This window comes from Pristiophorus japonicus, chromosome 7 (genome assembly GCF_044704955.1).
Source record: "Pristiophorus japonicus isolate sPriJap1 chromosome 7, sPriJap1.hap1, whole genome shotgun sequence".
Taxonomy (NCBI): Eukaryota; Metazoa; Chordata; class Chondrichthyes; family Pristiophoridae; genus Pristiophorus; species Pristiophorus japonicus.
The window spans coordinates 102,338,031-102,357,221 of NC_091983.1; the positions used below are offsets into that span (position 1 = coordinate 102,338,031).

Sequence of the window (19,191 nt, forward strand, 5' to 3'; positions counted from 1 at the left end):
TATTTAAGGAAATGGCCCTAGAAAGAGTGGACGCATTGGTGGTCATTTTCCAACATTCTATGGACTCTGGATCAGTTCCCATGGATTGGAGTGTAGCTAATGTAAGCCCACTTTTTTTAAAAAAAAGCAGGAGAGAGAAAACAGGGAATTATAGACCAGTTAGCCTGACATCGGTAGTGGGGAAAATGTTGGAATCAATTATTAAACTCGTAATAGCAGCACATTTGGAAAGTATTGACAGGATCGGTCCAAGTCAGATTGGATTTATGAAAGGGAAATCATACTTGACAAATCTTCTAGAATTATTTTGAGGATGTAACTAGTAGAGTGGACAGGGAGAACCAGTGAATGTGGTGTATTTGGACTTTCAAAAGGCTTTTGACAAGGTCCCACACAAGAGATTAGTGTGCAAAATTAAAGTACATGGTATTGGGGGTAATGTATTGACGTGGATAGAGAACTGGTTAGCAGACAGGAAGCAAAGAGTAGAAATAAACGGGTCCTTTTCAGAATGGCAGGCAGTGACTCATGGGGTACCGCAAGGTTCAGTGCTGGGACTCCAGCTATTTAAAATATACATTAATGATTTGGACGAAGGAATTGAATGTAATATCTCCAAGTTTGCAGATGACACTAAGCTGGATGGCAGTGTAAGCTGTGAGGAGGATGTTAAGAAGCTGCAGGGTGACTTGGACAGGTTAGGTGAGTGGGCAAATGCATGGCAGATGCAGTATAATGTAGATAAATGTGAGGTTATCCACTTTGGTGGCAAAAACAGGGAGGTGGATTATCTGACTGGTGACAGATTAGGAAAAGGGGAGGTGCAACGAGACCTGGGTGTCATGGTACATCAGTCGTTGAAAGTTGGCATGCAGTTACAGCAGGTGGTGAAGGCAGCAAATGGCATGTTGGCCTTCATAGCTAGGGGATTGGAGTATAGGAGTGGGGAGGTCTTACTGCAGTTATACCGGGCCTTGGTGAGGCCTCACCTGGAATAGTGTGTCCAGTTTTGGTCTCCTAATCTGAGGAAGGACGTTCTTGCTATTGAGGGAGTGCAGCGAAAGTTCACCAGACTGATCACCGGGATGGCAGGATTGACATACGAGGAGAGACTGGATCGACTGGGCCTGTATTCACTGGAGTTTAGAAGGATGAGAGGGGATCTGATAGAACCATATAAAATTCTGACGGTATTGGACAGGTTAGCTGCAGGATGAATGCTCCCGATGTTGGGGAAAGTCCAGAACCAGGGGACACAGTCTAAGGATAAGGGGTAAGCCATTTAGGACCGAGATGAGGAGAAACTTCTTCACTCAAGACTTGTTAACCTGTGGAATTCTCTCCCGCAGAGAGTTGTTGATGCCAGTTCATTGGATATATTCAAGAGGGAATTAGATATGGCCCTTATGGCTAAAGGAATCTAGGGGTATGGTGAGAAAGCAGGAAAGGGGTGCTGAGGTGATGATCAGCCATGATCTTATTGAATGGTGGTGCAGGCTCGATGGGCCGAATGGCCTACTCTTGCACCTATTTTCTATGTTTCTAAATTCTACAATGAAAGATTGCAAAAGTTTTTTTTAAAGAACTAATGGATGTCAATGTCGTCCCAGCAGGTGTGGACAATTCACAAATAAGGAATCAAACAGTGCACAAGATGAAGAAAGCTATTTGGTCAGTCATAATTGATGCAAAGAATTATGGTATCTTAAGTGAATTTGTTAACCCCGAGAAACGTTAAGGATGCTTCATTCTCAGACATACTATAGATATAATCATTTTGATCTGCAGCTTTTAGAAATAGCTGAATCTATAAGTTCGCAATGAGAAACCAAAGAGCTGATGAAACCATCAATGCATATATTGTTGCCATAAGAAAATTATCTCTACACTGCAATTTTGGAGGATTCCTAGATAGGGCTCTTCGAGATAAATTTGTATGTGACTAACGGATGAACGCACCCATTCAAAATTGTTAGGTATGGATGATCTCTCAAGAAAACTCGCAAGATAGCTACCTCCATGGAGATGGCAGAGAAAAATATTAAGGAATTTCACCCATTTCCAGCAGTTCAGTGACTGGGCTGTAGAAATGCAGAAGAGGGTGAGCGCTAGTCGGAGGAAGAATTATGAAACCAAGGAGAATAGATGTTGTAGGTGTAATGGTAACCATACCACACAACGGTATAGGTTAAAGTGGGCAAGATGCTACCGGTGCCCAGTAAGGGGACACATTGTAGCCGCATGTAAATCCAAGGACAGGCCCAACGATAATCAAATACTTCACTGGGTGGAAACTGATCAGAACAGTATAGGTTTTGGTGTATATGCAGTGAAGGGCAAGGCAGTGCATTCCTTGGGCTCAATTTTGGCCCAGCCCGTTTTTCGGTGCACTTATCAGAGATGGGCCGCTTTTCTCCATTCAGAAGTGCACAGAAAAATTTCCTTCCCACTTTGGTCACTGTCCGGCCTCCTCCCTGTGGTCGTGCAGCATGGCCAGTTGAGCCGGGGGTGGAGCGAACGTCCTGCGCCGAAAACAGTGCCGGGATGTCTGCACATGTGCAGTAGCTCCTCATCCCCAGCCTCTCCGTGTCTTGCTGCAGCCGCTGTGTGGGACCTGATGCCAGCCAAATGTTGTGAGTAGGGGTATGGAGTGGCAATTGCATGGACTGCTCTTTTGTTGGAAAATGCCTATTTATGGACTTAAATTGGAAAATACGTTGCTTATTGGGGAGCTCTGTGTGCATTAACAGGTGATGCAATCAGTTTAAGTAGCATGTTTCTTTGGATACCCACGTTGAAAAGCTTTAACCCTACTTTGGTAAATGCATCGATTTGAAGCTTTAATCACTTTAATCAGCAATCTCATCGGGAGACCACTCGGCCAGGGATAGGGGCGGGCGGGCAGCAGAACTGATAGAAATCATCCAGGCACGAGCACTATCAGTTCTGCTGCCCGCCCGCCCCTATCCCTGGCCGAGTGGCCTCCCGCACCGGCCGGCCCGCTGCCTTCCCGGGCCGAGTTTTAAAATGAAGGTAGGACTGACTTCAATTTTTATTTGTTATTTAATTCTTATAACTTTTTGCTTCCAAGGTTTGGTGGTTTGTAAGGCTTGGTGCTTTAGGTGCAGGTCCTCTCCACTTCCCTTCCCATCCCTATCCCAGGTCGAATGGCCTCCGATGTACCTACCTGCGCCGATTTCTTAACTCTCCACAAGGGTTTTCTTAAGTGGCCACATACGCTGGCCTAAGTAGACTTGGAGTAACTATTAGCTGGCCAAAGTTGCTTAAATGGGCAGAACTGGTGTAGGTGGCTGGTAATGCCCCCTTTTGAGAAAAAAAAACTAAAAAAAATCGTAACTAACTCACTTACACTGGTGCAAATTGATTGTGAAAAATGGGGATTTTTAAATTACGCCAGAAAAACCAAGTTACTCCAAAAAAAAAAACAGCAACTCTTGGCCAAAATTGAGCCCATGATGTCAGGATTTCAGAACGTTAGTACTGATTAATAATCGATTGATTAATATGACAATAGATACAGTGGCTGATTGCTCAATAATGAATCAGGATGTGTTTTACAAGAATTTCAGGGGCATACCACTAAAAGCGAGCTCAGCAGAGCTGAAAACATATTCAGGGGAAAAACTGCAGACGTTTCGATATATGGGGTGTATAGTACAATACCAGTGGCAACAAGGCAAGATTACCTATTATTATAGCGAAATACATCAATTGGCTGACACTTATTGGCAAAGATTGGCAAAGAGTGCTTTGTTTGGATTGGTACAGCACCTGTAGTACAGAAATGGTTAAGCCTCGGCTAGATACTCTGCTGGAGAAATATTCTAATATGTTTGAGGACTCATGAGGGCATCAAGGGATACAATGCACATATTTGAATCAGGTCGGATGTCAAACCTATTTTTTGTAGATCAAGGCCGGTACCATATGCATTAAAATCACAGGTTGAGCAAGAGTTTGATAAGTTGGAGAAAAACTGACTTTTAGTAAAGCCTAATAGGAGTGACTGGGCCACCCAGTTCGTTGTAGTTTCGAAGGCAGACAAAACAGTATAGCTCTGTGGGGATTATAAAATTACCCTGAATCGAGCAGTTGATGATGAACAGTAAGTACCCTTCCGACTTCACAGGACCTGAATGCAGAACTGGCGGGAGCCAAGTCTTTACAAAACTGGATCTCTTCCACGCCTATGCTCAACTCAACGTTGACAAGGATAGTCAGCAGTATCCGACAGTCAACACACACACAAAGGTTTATATTCATACACTAAGTTGCCCTGTGGTATTAAGTCCTCACCAAAGATATTTCAGGCTACCATGGATCAGACCTTACAGGGAATGAATCACTGTTTGTGCAATCAAGATTGTGTGTTGATAGTCACCGGCACAGAGAGGGAAAACATGGAAATCTTAGAAGTATTCAGACGGTTCAATGACCATAATCTGAAGCTGAAGAGGAGTAAATGTGCATTCATACAGCGTGAGGTGGCTTATCTAGGATTGCGGGTTGATGAAAATGGTCTCCAATCAGTTAAGGAGAAAGTGCAAGCCAACATGATGGCTCTGGAACTGAAAAACGTTACTGAATTACGATCCTTTTTAAGCATGGTCAAATATTATGCACATTTTCGGCCTGGACTAGCAACGGTGCTCACACCTCTCCATTATTTATTAAAGAAAGGGGTGCGTTAGATATGGGACAAAGAATGCATATGGTACATGCAAGCGACGCTTAAGCTGTAATGCTCTTCTCGTCCATTATAATCTGACTCGTGAATGAAGACTAGCATGTGATGCCTCTGGTTATGGTGTGAGAGCAGTGATCAGCCGTGTTTTGAATGTTATGAATGTTGTACAGGAAAAAACGGTTGCCTTTGCATTGCGTACGCTCAACAAAAGCAAACAAAATTATGCCTAGATTGAGAAAGAGGCTTTGACAATTATATTTGGTATTACAAAGTTTCACCAGTTTCTTTTGGGATGCCAATTCACACTAGTAACCGATCACAAACCGTTACTAGCTATGCTAGGCCCAAAGGCGGCAATTCCATCGATGGCGGCTTCCAGAATGCAAAGATGGGCTATTTTACTGTCTCAGTAGGATTGCAAAATGGAGTATCACGTCGAAGCAGAATGCAGTGACAGATGCCCTTTCAAGGTTGTCTCATGAAGATTCTGAAATTGGCCGCGAACAGTCAATCATCACTCCAGATGTCGTTGTTGAGGATTTTCCAGTCATCGCCTGTGTTATGGCAGAGCACACCCAGAAAGATGCCACATTACAGTGGGCCTATGAGCACACCCTGCGAGGGTGGTCTGAAGATTAGACATATTTAGATGAGGGGATAAAGCCCTTTTATCATCGTTGGCATGAATTATCATGTGAGCAGGGATATCTAAAATGGGTCCCAAGAGTAGTCATTCCCAGTGCACTACGGGCCAAAGTCTTGACGGAACCTCACGGTGAGCATACTAGCATCGTAGGCATGAAAGCGGTGGCGTGAAATTTTGTTTATTGGCCTGGGTTGGCTAAAGGCTTAGAAGTATTAGGAAGTAAGTGTACTGTCAAGACTGCAGGATCGTGCCAACTAAAATGCCGCTGCAAACATGGATTTGGCCAACGAGACCATTCCAAAGAATACATATTGATTTTTGCGAGAGGGGCTGTGATCATTTTGTGGTTCGAATCGATAGCCATTCGAAATGGCCAGAGGTACAGCATATGGGGTCATCTACAATTACAGAACATACATTGGATGAATTACAGGACATTTTTGTATGCCATGGCCTGCCCGGAGAAATGTGTCATATTATGGGCCGCAATTTCGGTCCATGCAATTTGCGAATTTTGCCAGACACAACAGTATCAAATACATGTTGGTAACACCATATCATCCTGCTTTGAAAGGTGGGTCAGGATTGTCAAGGAGGCTTTGTGGAAACAAGTACTACAGACTGGATCATCGGTGAGCACAAAGCACAAGTTAGAAAATTTTCTTTCCAAATACAGGACCATGCCTCATTCTACAACAGGGTACACACCTGTTGAATTATTGATGAAGCGTAGGCTGAGGACACATCTCAGTTTATTGCAACCAAACTTGTCTGATAAGGTAGAGACGTCACAATCGCTGCAGAAACTGCATTATCAGTCTGGTACTGAAGAGCGGTGCTTTCAGGACAGTGATCAGGTTAGAGTTCTCAATCCATCGAAAAGGGCAAATCCACGGAAATGGGACAATCGTACAATTATTCTGGTATATGGCACCAAGCCATATTTAGTCAAATTTGGTGACTATATCAGGAAGGTTCATGTGCTAGCGAGTGATGCACCTTCAGTACCATGAGTAGATAATTATGAGCCTGACTTGGACGATGATCAGAGTCAGTTGGCAGGTCCAAGTACTTCAATAGACACAATGGTCACAACGTCCATGTCTCCACCAACTCAGATGCAGCTGACTGCAGGTGATTCTGAGTGTATGGGACAATCTCGCAGAGACTCTATCTTCCGGGGTGTGGGGTGGTTGGGGTCCAGTTGAGAATATCAATGAGGAATCACAAACCAACTAGACAGGATATTGATAACTGGGAATATCAAGATCTTAGGAAGAAAGCTAACACGAGAACAGATGTAAGGGTTCCAAGGAAACTCAGGAGGCCACAGGAAGATAGAGGTCAGGAATCCTGGGCTACATGCCCTGAAAACAGAAATTCCCCAAGACGGTCTCCGAAGTAAAATAAGAATATAGAAAATGGGCCTAGCCAGCCAACTGCAAAGAAATGGAGGTCAGCTAAAAGCTTACAACAAGACACTCCGGCTCAGCAGTAGAATTTACAAAATTGTAATCATGCTAAGTAATCTTTTGAAATATTGTATAAATACCGTGTTTCCAAACAAAAGGGGAAGCAATGTAATGTATGCTCACAGGTTTGTTGAGCTGTTGAGTTGGGAGTAGCTTAGCCAGTCACGTGATGTTCACAAGACTCAATAAAACCCCAGCCAGTTGGGTTCAGGGGATCCCCGATGAGGCAGGTGATTGTGAACCTGGTGGATGAACTGGTAATGTGTCGTGTGATTCTTAAACCTTTTGCTAATAAACCAACTAGTTCTTAATAGCAATGTGTTACTATGAATTTGTAAGCAAAGAACCCATGAAGCAAAAACATTACACCGGGCAACGTTCCTGGATTAGAATGACGACAAGACTTAAAACGCCATTTATGTACGAGATCATGAAACAATAAGCATTTTGATTTTAATTCTTTGGGGGTGAAATTGCCCCACACCCTGATTGGGAGTGGTAAACTTCAGGGGCCAGGACTGTGTGTCCGGCACAGATGTCCCACCCATGATGCGGCATTTCCCTTACCGCCCCCGAAAGGAAATGAAGCGCAATCTCCCGCGTTCCACTTCCTTTCGGGGCGGGGAGTCACGTGCTACGCGAATGTTCTGCGTAGCGTTGATGTGCTTCAATACCCCACCCCTTCATTTAAAGGGGAGGGCCGTTGCGCACTCTGCACACCCTCTAATGGCCACCACCAGATCACCAGGACTGCGTGGGACTGGGCCAGAAGCCAGGCACCCAAGACAGAGTGCCGGGCTGCACGATGGTGGCCCAGACCACGCAAGGACCACCACCATCGAGCTGTCCCCAGAGTCGTCCGACAAAAAAAGGTGGCTGCCCGGGGCGCTGGCGTCCTCCTCTTTAATCACCGCCCCCGAGAGCTGATGTCTGCCAGCTTTGTGACCTGCAAAGCTGTCGTTGACATCCGCCCCTGGCAGCCTTGCAGCCCGCGGGACAATTTCTTCTGCGGGGCATTAAGGGGTCGTCGCACACAGCGATGACGTCATCGCAGCTTGCGCGGCATTCCGGGACACTAACTGCGGCATTGTCAAAGCATCATGTCCATAACCTCCCGGGCAATTTCCCAGAAGGCGGTAGCAACCCCCTCCCCCAGGAAAAATCTGCTAACAGCGCTAGAAAAGGGCAATTTCACCCCATTCGACTTTGCACAAGTCCTTGTTAGTTTTGTTTCTAAAGATCTAATCATAGTTCAAATTATTCATTGATAATGAAAATGAGTTTAAAATATATAAACCTATATATACACACATGTAAATATATTTATTAGTACCTGTGATTGGCTCAACTCCATCCATAATGCTGCTTGTAAAATTAGAAAATAAAAGTCATGCCTTACACAATGTTTAATTCATTTATACAACATCTGCAGGAATGTTCTTGTGCATATCTGGAATGCTGGAATGCTGATTAATGTAAAATCTATTAGAGATGATTAGAATACCTGTAGTCTCTTTCAACCAGCAGTAATCATTTATATAAATTATTAAAATGCTATTATGTATAAAAAACAAATTCCAATATCAACATTTAAACTACTGTTTCAAGTTACCAGCAGGTCCCCCTATGTGAGTTTTCTCTGTGTGTAACTATTTGGAGCTGACCAAATTCTGCGCTGAAAAGAGATAACTAGCAGCGTCTGCTACTGGATGCCAGGGCTGGATTTTGGCCAGGTGGGATTCCTTATAATGCAACAGAGGGTGCAACATATTATAGATTCAAAAATAAATATCTAGCTGGGGGTTTTTAGATATTTATTTTAGAATGAAATCTTCGTTCAGCAAACAAAGGATTCATTTTCAAATTGGGGTGTGGAAGGTTTACTTTACAACCCAAATATTTTAAACAGCAAACCAATGTTCCAACAACTTATTTTTTTCTAATTGAAATTTTTCTTGTGCAGTTCTATAGCAGCGAGTGCTCCAACAGTGAATAGCATGTGTTAATTGTCATTTCCTCACAGCATTCAAAATAGAATTACGTTTTTTAGATTACAGTGAGTACTTTGTAACAGAAATAATTGCGTGTCAAGTACATACCACTAAGAGCAAGAGTACTAAAAAAAAAGGGGCCAGCATTAAAAAAACATTTAAACAGAATACAAATGTATTATATTTCTCAGAATCACTACTACATTATAAACAATCACAGTTACTCCTCAGAGGTAATTACTTTGTTACATGCTTAAGGTCATTGTTATTAAATACTTAAATTTACCACATGGTTCCAACCTTTAATATTCACCTTGGTCACAGAACCCAGCACATATCCAGATCAGATTTGCACTTTAGGGGTTATTTTGCATATCTGCATTCCCAGCAAGCAAAGCTCAATGTTGAGAATGCAAATTTATAAAATTACTCCATGTGTCTATTTAGTCATACTATTTTACCAATACTGTACAGATTTTTTAAAAATCTGAAATCTTGTGAATGCATGAATATTATAAAAATAAAAAAACATTACACATAAAATGTAGCTGAGTTCCTATTCTTTTTCCTACAGAGCCCACTGGATTTGATATATTTATAGAAGAGGTCCTAAAAGTGAAATGTAAATAAAGTGGACTTACTAAAGGCACTTGCACACATTCTGTGACATCACAGAAAACATGATTTCTTCTCACAGAAATGAAAAAAAATCAAGACTGATCTGCTCTTCAAGACTCAAAACCATTTTAATTATTTAGGCAGTGCGGTTGCTAGGGAAATGGTTGCTGTTTAGTTCAAGATTTTCTTTACTGAGAAGACAGTTGTGCGAGCTTAAGCATTGAGCACTTTCTGTTAATGGAACAGAAGTAGCCCTATAAAAACCATGGATCATAGGTGTTATCACACTGGCTGAATGATGCAGCGCATACTATAAATAAATTACAAAATGTTTTTGGCAAATGCACAAGGCATTATATAGACGACATTACATGCAATTAAACTTGTGTTAAGCAAAGATTCATCAGGTGTGGAAAAAATATCTGTTTGAGCAGGCAGCCATTTATACAGAAATGAGACGAAAAGTTTCATGATACAAGAATGTGCAAGATCAGACCACTTTATATTTAAGCGAGAGTGAAGATAAGTTACCAGTAGTAAAAATATTTAATCAAGAAATATATTTTGAACAGGATTATTTTTGGCTAGTGAGATATTAAAACGACTGAAGGACACCTTACCTTGAAAAGGCATCATCAAGGCCATCGTCCTCTTCCTACAAAGAACATCAAGAAATCTTGTTAACCAGTAACTAGTGTCTCATGTAGTTATCTAATTTATTACATTAACTTTTCCACAGGTATATTTTTCTCCTAGTCAAGGTGAGCTTTAACAAACCTTTCTTCTATTTTATGCCAAATGACAACATTAAGCACTCCTGACACTCTAAATAACCTCATCACCAAAACTACATCAGCCAGCAGTTTCAATTTCCATCCTAACTATCTTCATAGCTTTTTTTTGAATGCGACTGCAAATTAGTATCAACTATGCTAAATCTGAAAGTACTTTTGTGGCAACAACCCATATCTGCATTTTACTTAAGATCGTTAACTGAATTTATTCTGCATACTGGATTCAAAGCTAGCTTTGTCGACTGATCTCCTGCAGACATGTTAACTCACAGATCTTATGTCCATCTAGCAACCTCACTTAAATGTGCTCTCAACTTACGGAAAATGCATAGCGATACTAGAGCCAGAGAGTGAGTGAGGGTCTGGGTAATTGAAACTAGATTGAAAATCACACATATAGGCATTTACCAAAATACATTTTGGCTTGTAGTGAAATTGAATTCACATATTGGGCAGTCAACCAATCAATCAGAGCTCCTCTTTCTGGGGTTTTGTTTAATCAAGCATGGTATAAAAACATCACACCAACATTGGCAGTGACTCTGATTCAAATCAGAAAAAGCAGGTATCATGAGCCAGTAATAAAAAAATATACATTTGGGGGGATATCATCCTTGTGAATAATTAAAAGGTCATCCTTTGCTATTTCTGGTGGTTTAATCATTGTGAATGTCAGAACCAATTTGACAAAAATATGCTTTAGTTAATTTCCAAAATGTTTACCTAAATTTTCAATTAAAAAATTGGTAAAAAGCATCCTAATTTCTTCCAAAATACATCTTCCAAAAACAATTCAGGGAAGCATGTGCAAATAAACAGCGTTGTTTTATAAGAAAATACATTCTTCTGCCTTCATAAATGCTTAAAATCCAAGAGCAGCCAAAGCATGAATCCCCTGAACCCTGATTGGGGCTCTGCTCCTGGACACTGCTAGGGTCCTTATTAGCAAGCATGGGAGATGATTTCTCGCTGATTTCAATATTTAGATGTTGATATATCTGTTCCCATCATTTATTACAATAACAGCACAGAAACTGCCTGGTGTGTTTAAAACACAAAATCCCAAGAGTAATCATAAAAAAACTATTTCAAAAACCAAAAGGTGACCACTTTGTTGCCCAAAATGTTTAAAATTCCTGCAAAAGTATTAATGACCTGCGCATTTCAAATATTTGATTGTTTTAACATTTTTAACAGGTTCATTTTAAAGAATTTCTGATAACATAGGGCAGGCGAGCACCAAATAAGTGCTCCATTCACCAGCCTAAGCAAATGAGGTGGCCTCTCACTGATCCCACAGACTTTAGAAGACAATGGTAAAATTGAATGCTAAGGGCTTCAGCAACAGTGGGAGCAATGTAGGGTCAGAAGCAGACATAGATACACAAATATAAATAAGCTGTCTTGGTGATGGATAGGAGGGGGGCAGGGGGGCGGGTGGGGTGTTTGAAGCTCAACTTTGGCTTAACCCAAATGAAGTGTGGCTCAGCTCAAGTTAGCAGCCTTGGAGATGGGTGGAGTCAGTGATAAGGTGGGTGGAGTCAGTGATAAGGGTGTGGAGCTTTTGGTTGGAGGCAAAAATGATCACTTCACTTTTTCCAATGTTCAGACTGACATGCATATTAACAGCTATATTAATAACCAGAGTAAGTAATAAAGGGGATGAATGGCATCTACACAGTTTGCTCATAGACAACCCAGATGTAGGGAGGTAGCATATTGTATGTACACTGATTCAAATACACGTGTAATTACCACTTATTTGGAGTACAATAATGTTTATTTCATAGAAATGTTTGTGCGAAGTCCAAATAATTTAATTTACTATGTTTACTCTAAGATCTGTGTACCCCTCAATTTCTTCTCAACTAGTTTAGTTTATGACCGTTTGTGTGTTACCAATAAGAACAATGTTAGAGAGCACACACATGCTTAAATCCCCCAGGGAAGATTAAAATAAATTTAAAAAGTTAACACAGAAAAGTGATATTTCTAATCTAAAAAATCTCATGAATTAAATCAACTGATTGCTGAGTAGCTGCTGAGTGTGTTTTGCTAAGTTTGAGAGTTTATTTCTGCTCGATAGTTGCGAGTCTATTAACTAGAGGCATAGCAGGGTAGCTCAGTCCCTTGGATTGCACATCCTGTGGCATGTGGGAAGTCGTGGACGCTTCGCGCAGCCTGGACGACCACGTGTGCAGGAGGTGTCTCCAGCTGCAGCAACTCGAGCGTCGGCTGGAGTCACTGCGGTGCATCCACAAGACTGAGAATTTCGTGGATAGCACGTTTCAGGAGGTGGTCATCCCGCAGCTTACGAATGCACAGGCAGAGAGGAAGTAGGTGACCACCAGACGGAAGAGGAGTACTAGGCAGGTAATGTAGGAGTCCCCTGAATCCATCTCGCTCTTGCTCTCCAACCAGTATTCTGTTCTGAGTACTGGTGAGTGCGATGGTGCCTCTGGGGAGTTCAGCCAGAGCCAAGTCCATTGCACCATGGGTGGCTCAGCTGCACAGGAGGATTGGGGAGGGGGGGGTGGCGGGGAAGAGAAGAATGGAAGGGCAACAGTGGTAGGGGATTCAATAGTCGGGGGAGCAGACAAGCGTTTCGATGGCCGCAAATGTGACTCCAGGATGATACGTTGCCTCCCAAGTGCCAGGGATGTCACCGAGTGGCTGCAAGAGGGAAAATAGCCAGAGGTCGTGGTCCATATCAGTACAAATGACAGGCAGAAAGAGGGATGACGTCCTGCAGGCAGAGTTTAGCAAGCTAGGAGAGAGATTAAAAAGCAGGACCCAAAAGGTAGTAATCTCCGGATTACTGCCAGTGCCACGTCCCAGTGATTACAAAAATAGGAGGAGAGATGAATACGTGGCTGGAGAGATGGTGCAGGCAGGAGGGCTTTAGGTTCCTGAGGCATTGGGATAGTTTCTGGGTGAGGTGGGACCTGTATAATCCAGACGGGTTGCACCTCAACAGAACCGGACCAATATCCTCACGGGAGGTTTTGCTAGTACTGTTGGGGAGGGTTTAAACTAGCTTGGCAGGGGGATGGGAACTTGAGAATAGATTCAGTGGGGAGAGAAGCAAAGCTGGAATTGGGCAACAGAGAAGTAGAAACAGAAAGTGAATTTGGAAGACAGAGGAAACAAGGGCTGGAAAAAAGACAACAGGGGAGTTTGGCAATACTAAATAGTATATACTTCAATGCAAGGAGTATAGGAAATAAGGCAGATGTGCTGAGAGCACAGATTGACACTTGGGAGTATAATATTATAGCTATTATTGAGACATGGCTGAAAGAAGGGCAGGTATGACAGCTCAATATTCCTGGGTACAGGGTTTTCAGACGGGATTTGGGGGGGGGGGGGGGGGGGCGGTGTCACAGTATTGATTAAAGAAACAATTACAGCTGTGAGAAGAGATGATATGTTAGAGGGGTCATCAAACAAGACCATATGGGTTGAATTAACAAAAAAGAAGCGACACACTACTGGAAGTGTACTATAGACCCCCCAAGCAGTCAGAGGGAGATAGAAGAACAAATATGTGGGCAAATTGCTGCGAAGTGCAAAAACTGTAAGTGCAAGAGCTGTAATAGTGGGGGATTTCAACTACCCAAATATTTTCCGGGAAAAAAGTAGTGTGAATGGTAGAGGGTGCAGAATTCCTAAAATGCATCCAGGAGAACTTCTTTAGCCAGTATGTAACAAGCCCAACAAGGGAGGGGGTGGTTCTGGACTTGGCTTTTGGAAATGAAGAGGGACAGGTGGAAGGGGCATCAGTGGGAGAGCATTTTGGTGCTAGTGATCATAATTCAGTAAGATTTAGGGTAGCTATGGAAAAGGACAAGGGGGACCAGTTCTCAATTGGGGTAAAGCCAATTTTGCTGAGCTGAGATGAGATTTGGCCAAAGTGGACTGGAAATAGCTACTTGATGGTAAATCAATGTCAGAGCATTGGGAGGCATTCAAAGAGGAGATCCTGAGGGTACAGAGCAAGTATGTTCCCTTAAAAAAAGGGTGTGGTAATAAATCAAGAGCCCCCTGGATGTCAAGGGACATAGAGGGTAAGATAAAGAAAAAAGGGAAGCTTATGACAGATACTGGGAACTCAATACTGCAGAGACTCTACAGGAGTATAAGAAGCGCAGGGGTGCAATTAAAAAAAAAAATCAGAAAAGCAAAGAGAGCATGAAAGAATGTTGGTAAGTAAAATCAGGGAAAACACAAAGATGTTTTATAAATACATTAAGAGCAAGAGGACAACTAGAGAAAGAGTGGGGCCTATTAGAGAACATAGAGGAAATGTGTGTGTGGAGGCGGAAGACATGGGTATGGTTCTTAATGAATACTTTGCATCCGTTTTCACGAGAGAGGGGCGATGCAGACTTTGCAATGAGGGAGGGTTGTGAAATATTAGGCGAGATAGACAATGAGAGAGGAAGTATTAAGTGGTCCAGCAACTTTGAAATTGGATAAATCCCCAGGCCTGGATGAAATGTATCCCAAGCTGTTAAGAGAAGCAAAAGAGGAAATAGCAGAGGCTCGGACCATCATTTTCCAATCCTCTCTGGTTACAGGTGTGGTGCCAGAGCACTGGAAGACTGCTAATGTTGTACCTTTGTTTAAAAAGGGAGAAAGGGATAAACCATGTAATTACAGGCCAATCAGTCTAGCCTCGGTGGTGGGTAAATTATTGAAAAAAAATCCTGAGGGACAGGATAAATCTTCATTTGGAAAGACATGGATTAATCAAGGACAGTCAGCATGGATGTGTCAAGGGAAGGTTGTGTCTGACTAACTTGATTGAATTTTTCGAGAAGGTAACCCGGAGGGTCGATGAGGGCAGTGCGTATGATGTAGTGTATATGGATTTTAGCAAAGCTTTTGATAAGGTCCCACATGGCAGACTAGTCACGAAAGTAATAGCCCATGGGATCCAGGGCAAAGTGACAATTTGAATCCAAAATTAGCTCAGGAGGTAGGAAGCAAAGAGAATAAGAACATAAGAAATAGGAACAGGAGTAGGCCATATGGCCCCTCGAGCCTGCTCCGCCATTCAATAAGATCATAGCTGATCTGTAATAGTTGATGGGTGTTTTTATGACTGGAAGGCTGTATCCAGTGGGGTTCCGCAGGCTCAGTATTGGCTGGGTCCCTATAGATCAATGAATTGGACTTGAATGTTGGGGAAATGATTAAGCAGTTTGCAGATGGTACTAAAATAAGCTGTGTAGTTGATAATGAAGAAGAAAGCTGCAGACTGCAGGAAGATATCAACGCACTGGTTAGGTGGGCAGAACAGTGGCAAATTGAATTCATTCCGGATAATTAGAAGTAGTGCATTTGGGGAGGTCTAACAAGGCAAGGGAATACACATTAAATGGTACGACACTGAAAAGTGTAGAGGAAACAAAGGGACCTTGGAGTGCAGGTCCACAGATCCCTGAAGGTAGCAGGCCAGATAGATAAGGTGGTGAAGGCGGCAGATGGAATACTTGCCTTTATAAGTTGAGGCATGGAATACAAGAGCAAAGAGGTTATGCTTTAACTGTATAAAATACTAGTTAGGCCGCAGCTGGATTAGGTTGGATAGCTCTTGGTCGGCCAGCGCAGACATGATGGGCTGAAATGGCCTCCTTCCGTGCTGCAAATTTCTATGATTCTAAGAGAGTGTGAAATACAGCTGGGTAGATTGTTCCTAGGGGTCACAGTCTAAGGATAAGGGATAATCCATTTAGGACCAAGATGAGGAGAAACTTCTTCACTTAGAGTGGTTAACCTGTGGAATTCTCTACCGCAGAAAGTTGTTGAGGCAGTTCATTAAATATATTCAAGAGGGAGTTAGATATGGCCCTTACGGCCAAAGGGATCAAGGGGTATGGAGAGAAAGCAGGAAAGGGGTACTGAGGTTGAATGATCAGCCATGATCTTATTGAATGGCGGTGCAGGCTCGAAGGGCCGAATGGCCTACTCCTGCACCTAATTTCTATGTTTCCTCAAGGCTAAACTGGAAGTTACAGTATCTTCTACTCTTACTTCTTTCAAAGTTGACATCACCACAGTGTGATTCTGATCTGATGAGGCCTAATCCTACTTCAGCTTATCCAGATGACCATTTGGCTGTATGAGGCCAGTGTGAGCAAAATCTTGAATGCCTGGTAATCCTTTTGCAGTCAGATTACATGAGGCATTTCTAATACAAGGCAAACTTGCATGCTAAATAGACTGTTTTCCAGCATTGTCAAAAAAGGCATCACACAATGCGGTTTCTATTCTCGTAACTAAGCCAGTAAAGTCAACAGTGAGAACAGATTATAAGCCGCCCTATGCCGTTTACATAAACATGTACAGATGACTACAAAGATGTACCTACATCAGGTACACTATCCCTCAGCGCAGACTGTAATCCAATCCCACATTGGTTTAAGTAACCCGGAGGGCCATTAATAGTGTCTATTTTTATCTAATATGCAGCATTTTAGCCTCAAATATTTAGGAATGGAAAAACATATTGGGCCGTAAATTGCAGTCTCTCCAGAAGAGCATGATGCGTGCATGCGCCCGAAGAGACCCCACAAGTTCCGAAGCTTACACGCCTGGGAAGCGGGGCCTCTGCACTGGGCTGTGCATCTAGGCCAAAGTGTTCGTTCCTCCACAACCAGCAGTACATTTGTTAAAAAAAATTCGGTCGGAGCCCCCGACCGCAATTTCTGGCCCAATTATCAATGTTCATGTGGTGCAAACATAAATAACCATTATTAAATAAAACTTTCAAAAGGACCATTATACAACATACCCAAGAGAGTGCATGCAAAGGGGACCCACAAGATGGACTGTTTTGCCTTGTGATGCCTAGATGGATATCGGTTGGTGAAATAAATGGATTCCGGACTTGGTTTACTGTGTGATCCTTTGCTGTGGCTGCATCTAAAAAATAACAGTGCAAAAAACAATTTTTTTAATTTAAAGTTCAACAACAAAAGTCAGTTTGCATTACAACAATGTAACCATTAACATAGATGAGATGAACTGTGATTATTTTAAATAAAGGATGTCTTACTCTTTACCTTGCTCTACATGTCCTGTTGCTCCATTAAAAGCTGCAGTTTCAGGACTGTTACAGGGTTCACGAGTCTTTTTATATTTTTCTGGAAATACAAAGAAGAGTATGAATAGTAATCAATGTTCTATGATAGATGTTACCATATTTTACCATAATTACCAATTGCTGATTACAACAACAAATTGTATTTACATGGCGCCTTTAACATAGTAAAATGCCCCAAGGCACTTCACAGGAGGGTTATAAGACAAAACATTGACACCAAACACATAAGAAATTAGGGCAGGTGATCAAAAGCTTGGTCAAAGAGGTAGGTTTTAAGGAATGTCTTAAAAGGAGGAAGGAGAAGTTGAGAGGCAGAGGTTTAGGGAGGGAATTCCAGAGCTTAGGGCCTAGGCAGCTGAAGGCATGGCCAGCGATGGTTGAGCGATTATAATCAGGGATGCTCAAGAGGACAGAATTTGAGGAGCACAGATGTCTTGGGGGGGGGGGGGGGGGGGGATTGTGGGGCTGAAGGAGATTATAAAGATAAGGACGGGCGAGGCCATGGAGCGATTTGAAAACAAGGATGAGAATTTTGAAATTGAGACTTGCTTAACCGGGAGCCAATGTGGATCAGCAAACACAATGGGTGAACGGGTCTTGGTGCGAGTTAGGACACGGGCAACCGAGTTTTGGATGACCTCAAGATTACATAGGGTAGAATATGGGAGGCTAGCTGGGAGTGTGTTGGAATAGTCATGTCTAGAGGTAACAAAGACATTGATGGGGGTTTTAGTAGCAGATGAGCTGAAGCAGGGGCGGAGACGGGCAATGTTATGGAGGTCGAAATAGACAGTCGTAGTTATGCCGTGGCTATGAGGTCAGAAGCTCGTTTCAGGGTCAAGTATGATACCAAGGTTGCGAGCAGTGTGGTTCAGCCTCAGACAGAAGTTGGGGAGAGGGATGGAGTTTGTGGCAGGCCTGGAAACAATGGCTTCGGTCTTCCCAATATTTAATTGGAGAAAATTTCTGCTCATCCAGTACTGGTATCAGACAAGCAGTCTGACACGTTAGAGGCTGTGGAGGGGTTGAGAGAAGTGGTGGTGAGGTAGAGCTGGACGTCGCTAACATAAATGTGGAAACTGACATTGTATTTTCGGATGATGTCGCCAAGAGGTAACATGTAGATAAGAAATAGGAGGGGGGCAAGGATAGACCCTTGGGGGGACACGAGAGGTAACGATGCGGGAGCAGGAAGATAAGCCATTGCAGGTGATTTTCTGACTACGATTAGATGGATAAGAATGGAACCAGGCGAGTGCAGTCCCACCCAGCTGGTCGACGATGGAGAGGCGTTGGAGGAAAATGGAGTCATCAACCATGTCAAAGGCTGCAGACAGGTCAAGGAGGATGAAGAGGAATAGTTTGCTTTTGTCACAATCATAAAGGATGTAATTTGTGACTTTGACAAGAGCCATTTCGGTACTGTGGCAGGGGTGGAAACCGGATTGAAGTGATTCAAACATGGAGTTCCGGGAAAGATGGGCACGGATTTGGGAGGTGACAACACGTTTAAGGACTTTGGAGAGGAAAGGGAGGTTGGAGATGGAGCGGTTGTTTGTAAGGACGGAGGGGTCAAGGGTTGTTTTTTTTTTGAGAGAGGTGATGACGGCAGATTTGAAGGAGGGGGGGGGGACAGTATCCGAGCAGAGAGCACCATTAACAATGTCAGCTAACATGGGAGCCAGAAAAGGAAATTGGGTGGTCAGCAGTTTAGTGGAAATAGGGCCGAAGGAGCAGTAAGTGGGTCTCTCTTGGACAAGATGAGTACAGAGCGGTCAATAGGAGAGATTGGAGAGTAAGTGGAGACAGATGTGAGTTCTGCACTAAGGCGGGGAACCTTAGAGGAAGTTT

The 19,191-nt window shown here is 42.9% G+C and overlaps 1 protein-coding gene across 1 annotated transcript in view; it reads right to left on the reverse strand.

Moving 5' to 3' along the window:
• LOC139266820 (low density lipoprotein receptor adapter protein 1-B-like) overlaps positions 1-19,191 on the reverse strand; it is a 183,588-nt gene that overhangs the window by 34,110 nt on the left and 130,287 nt on the right. Inside the window, exons 6-8 of the mRNA XM_070884425.1 lie at positions 17,300-17,380; positions 17,029-17,159; positions 10,056-10,090 (exon numbers count right to left, since the gene is read on the reverse strand). Coding sequence (XP_070740526.1) covers positions 10,056-10,090; positions 17,029-17,159; positions 17,300-17,380 — 247 coding nt within the window. The remainder of the gene's footprint in view (positions 1-10,055; positions 10,091-17,028; positions 17,160-17,299; positions 17,381-19,191) is intronic.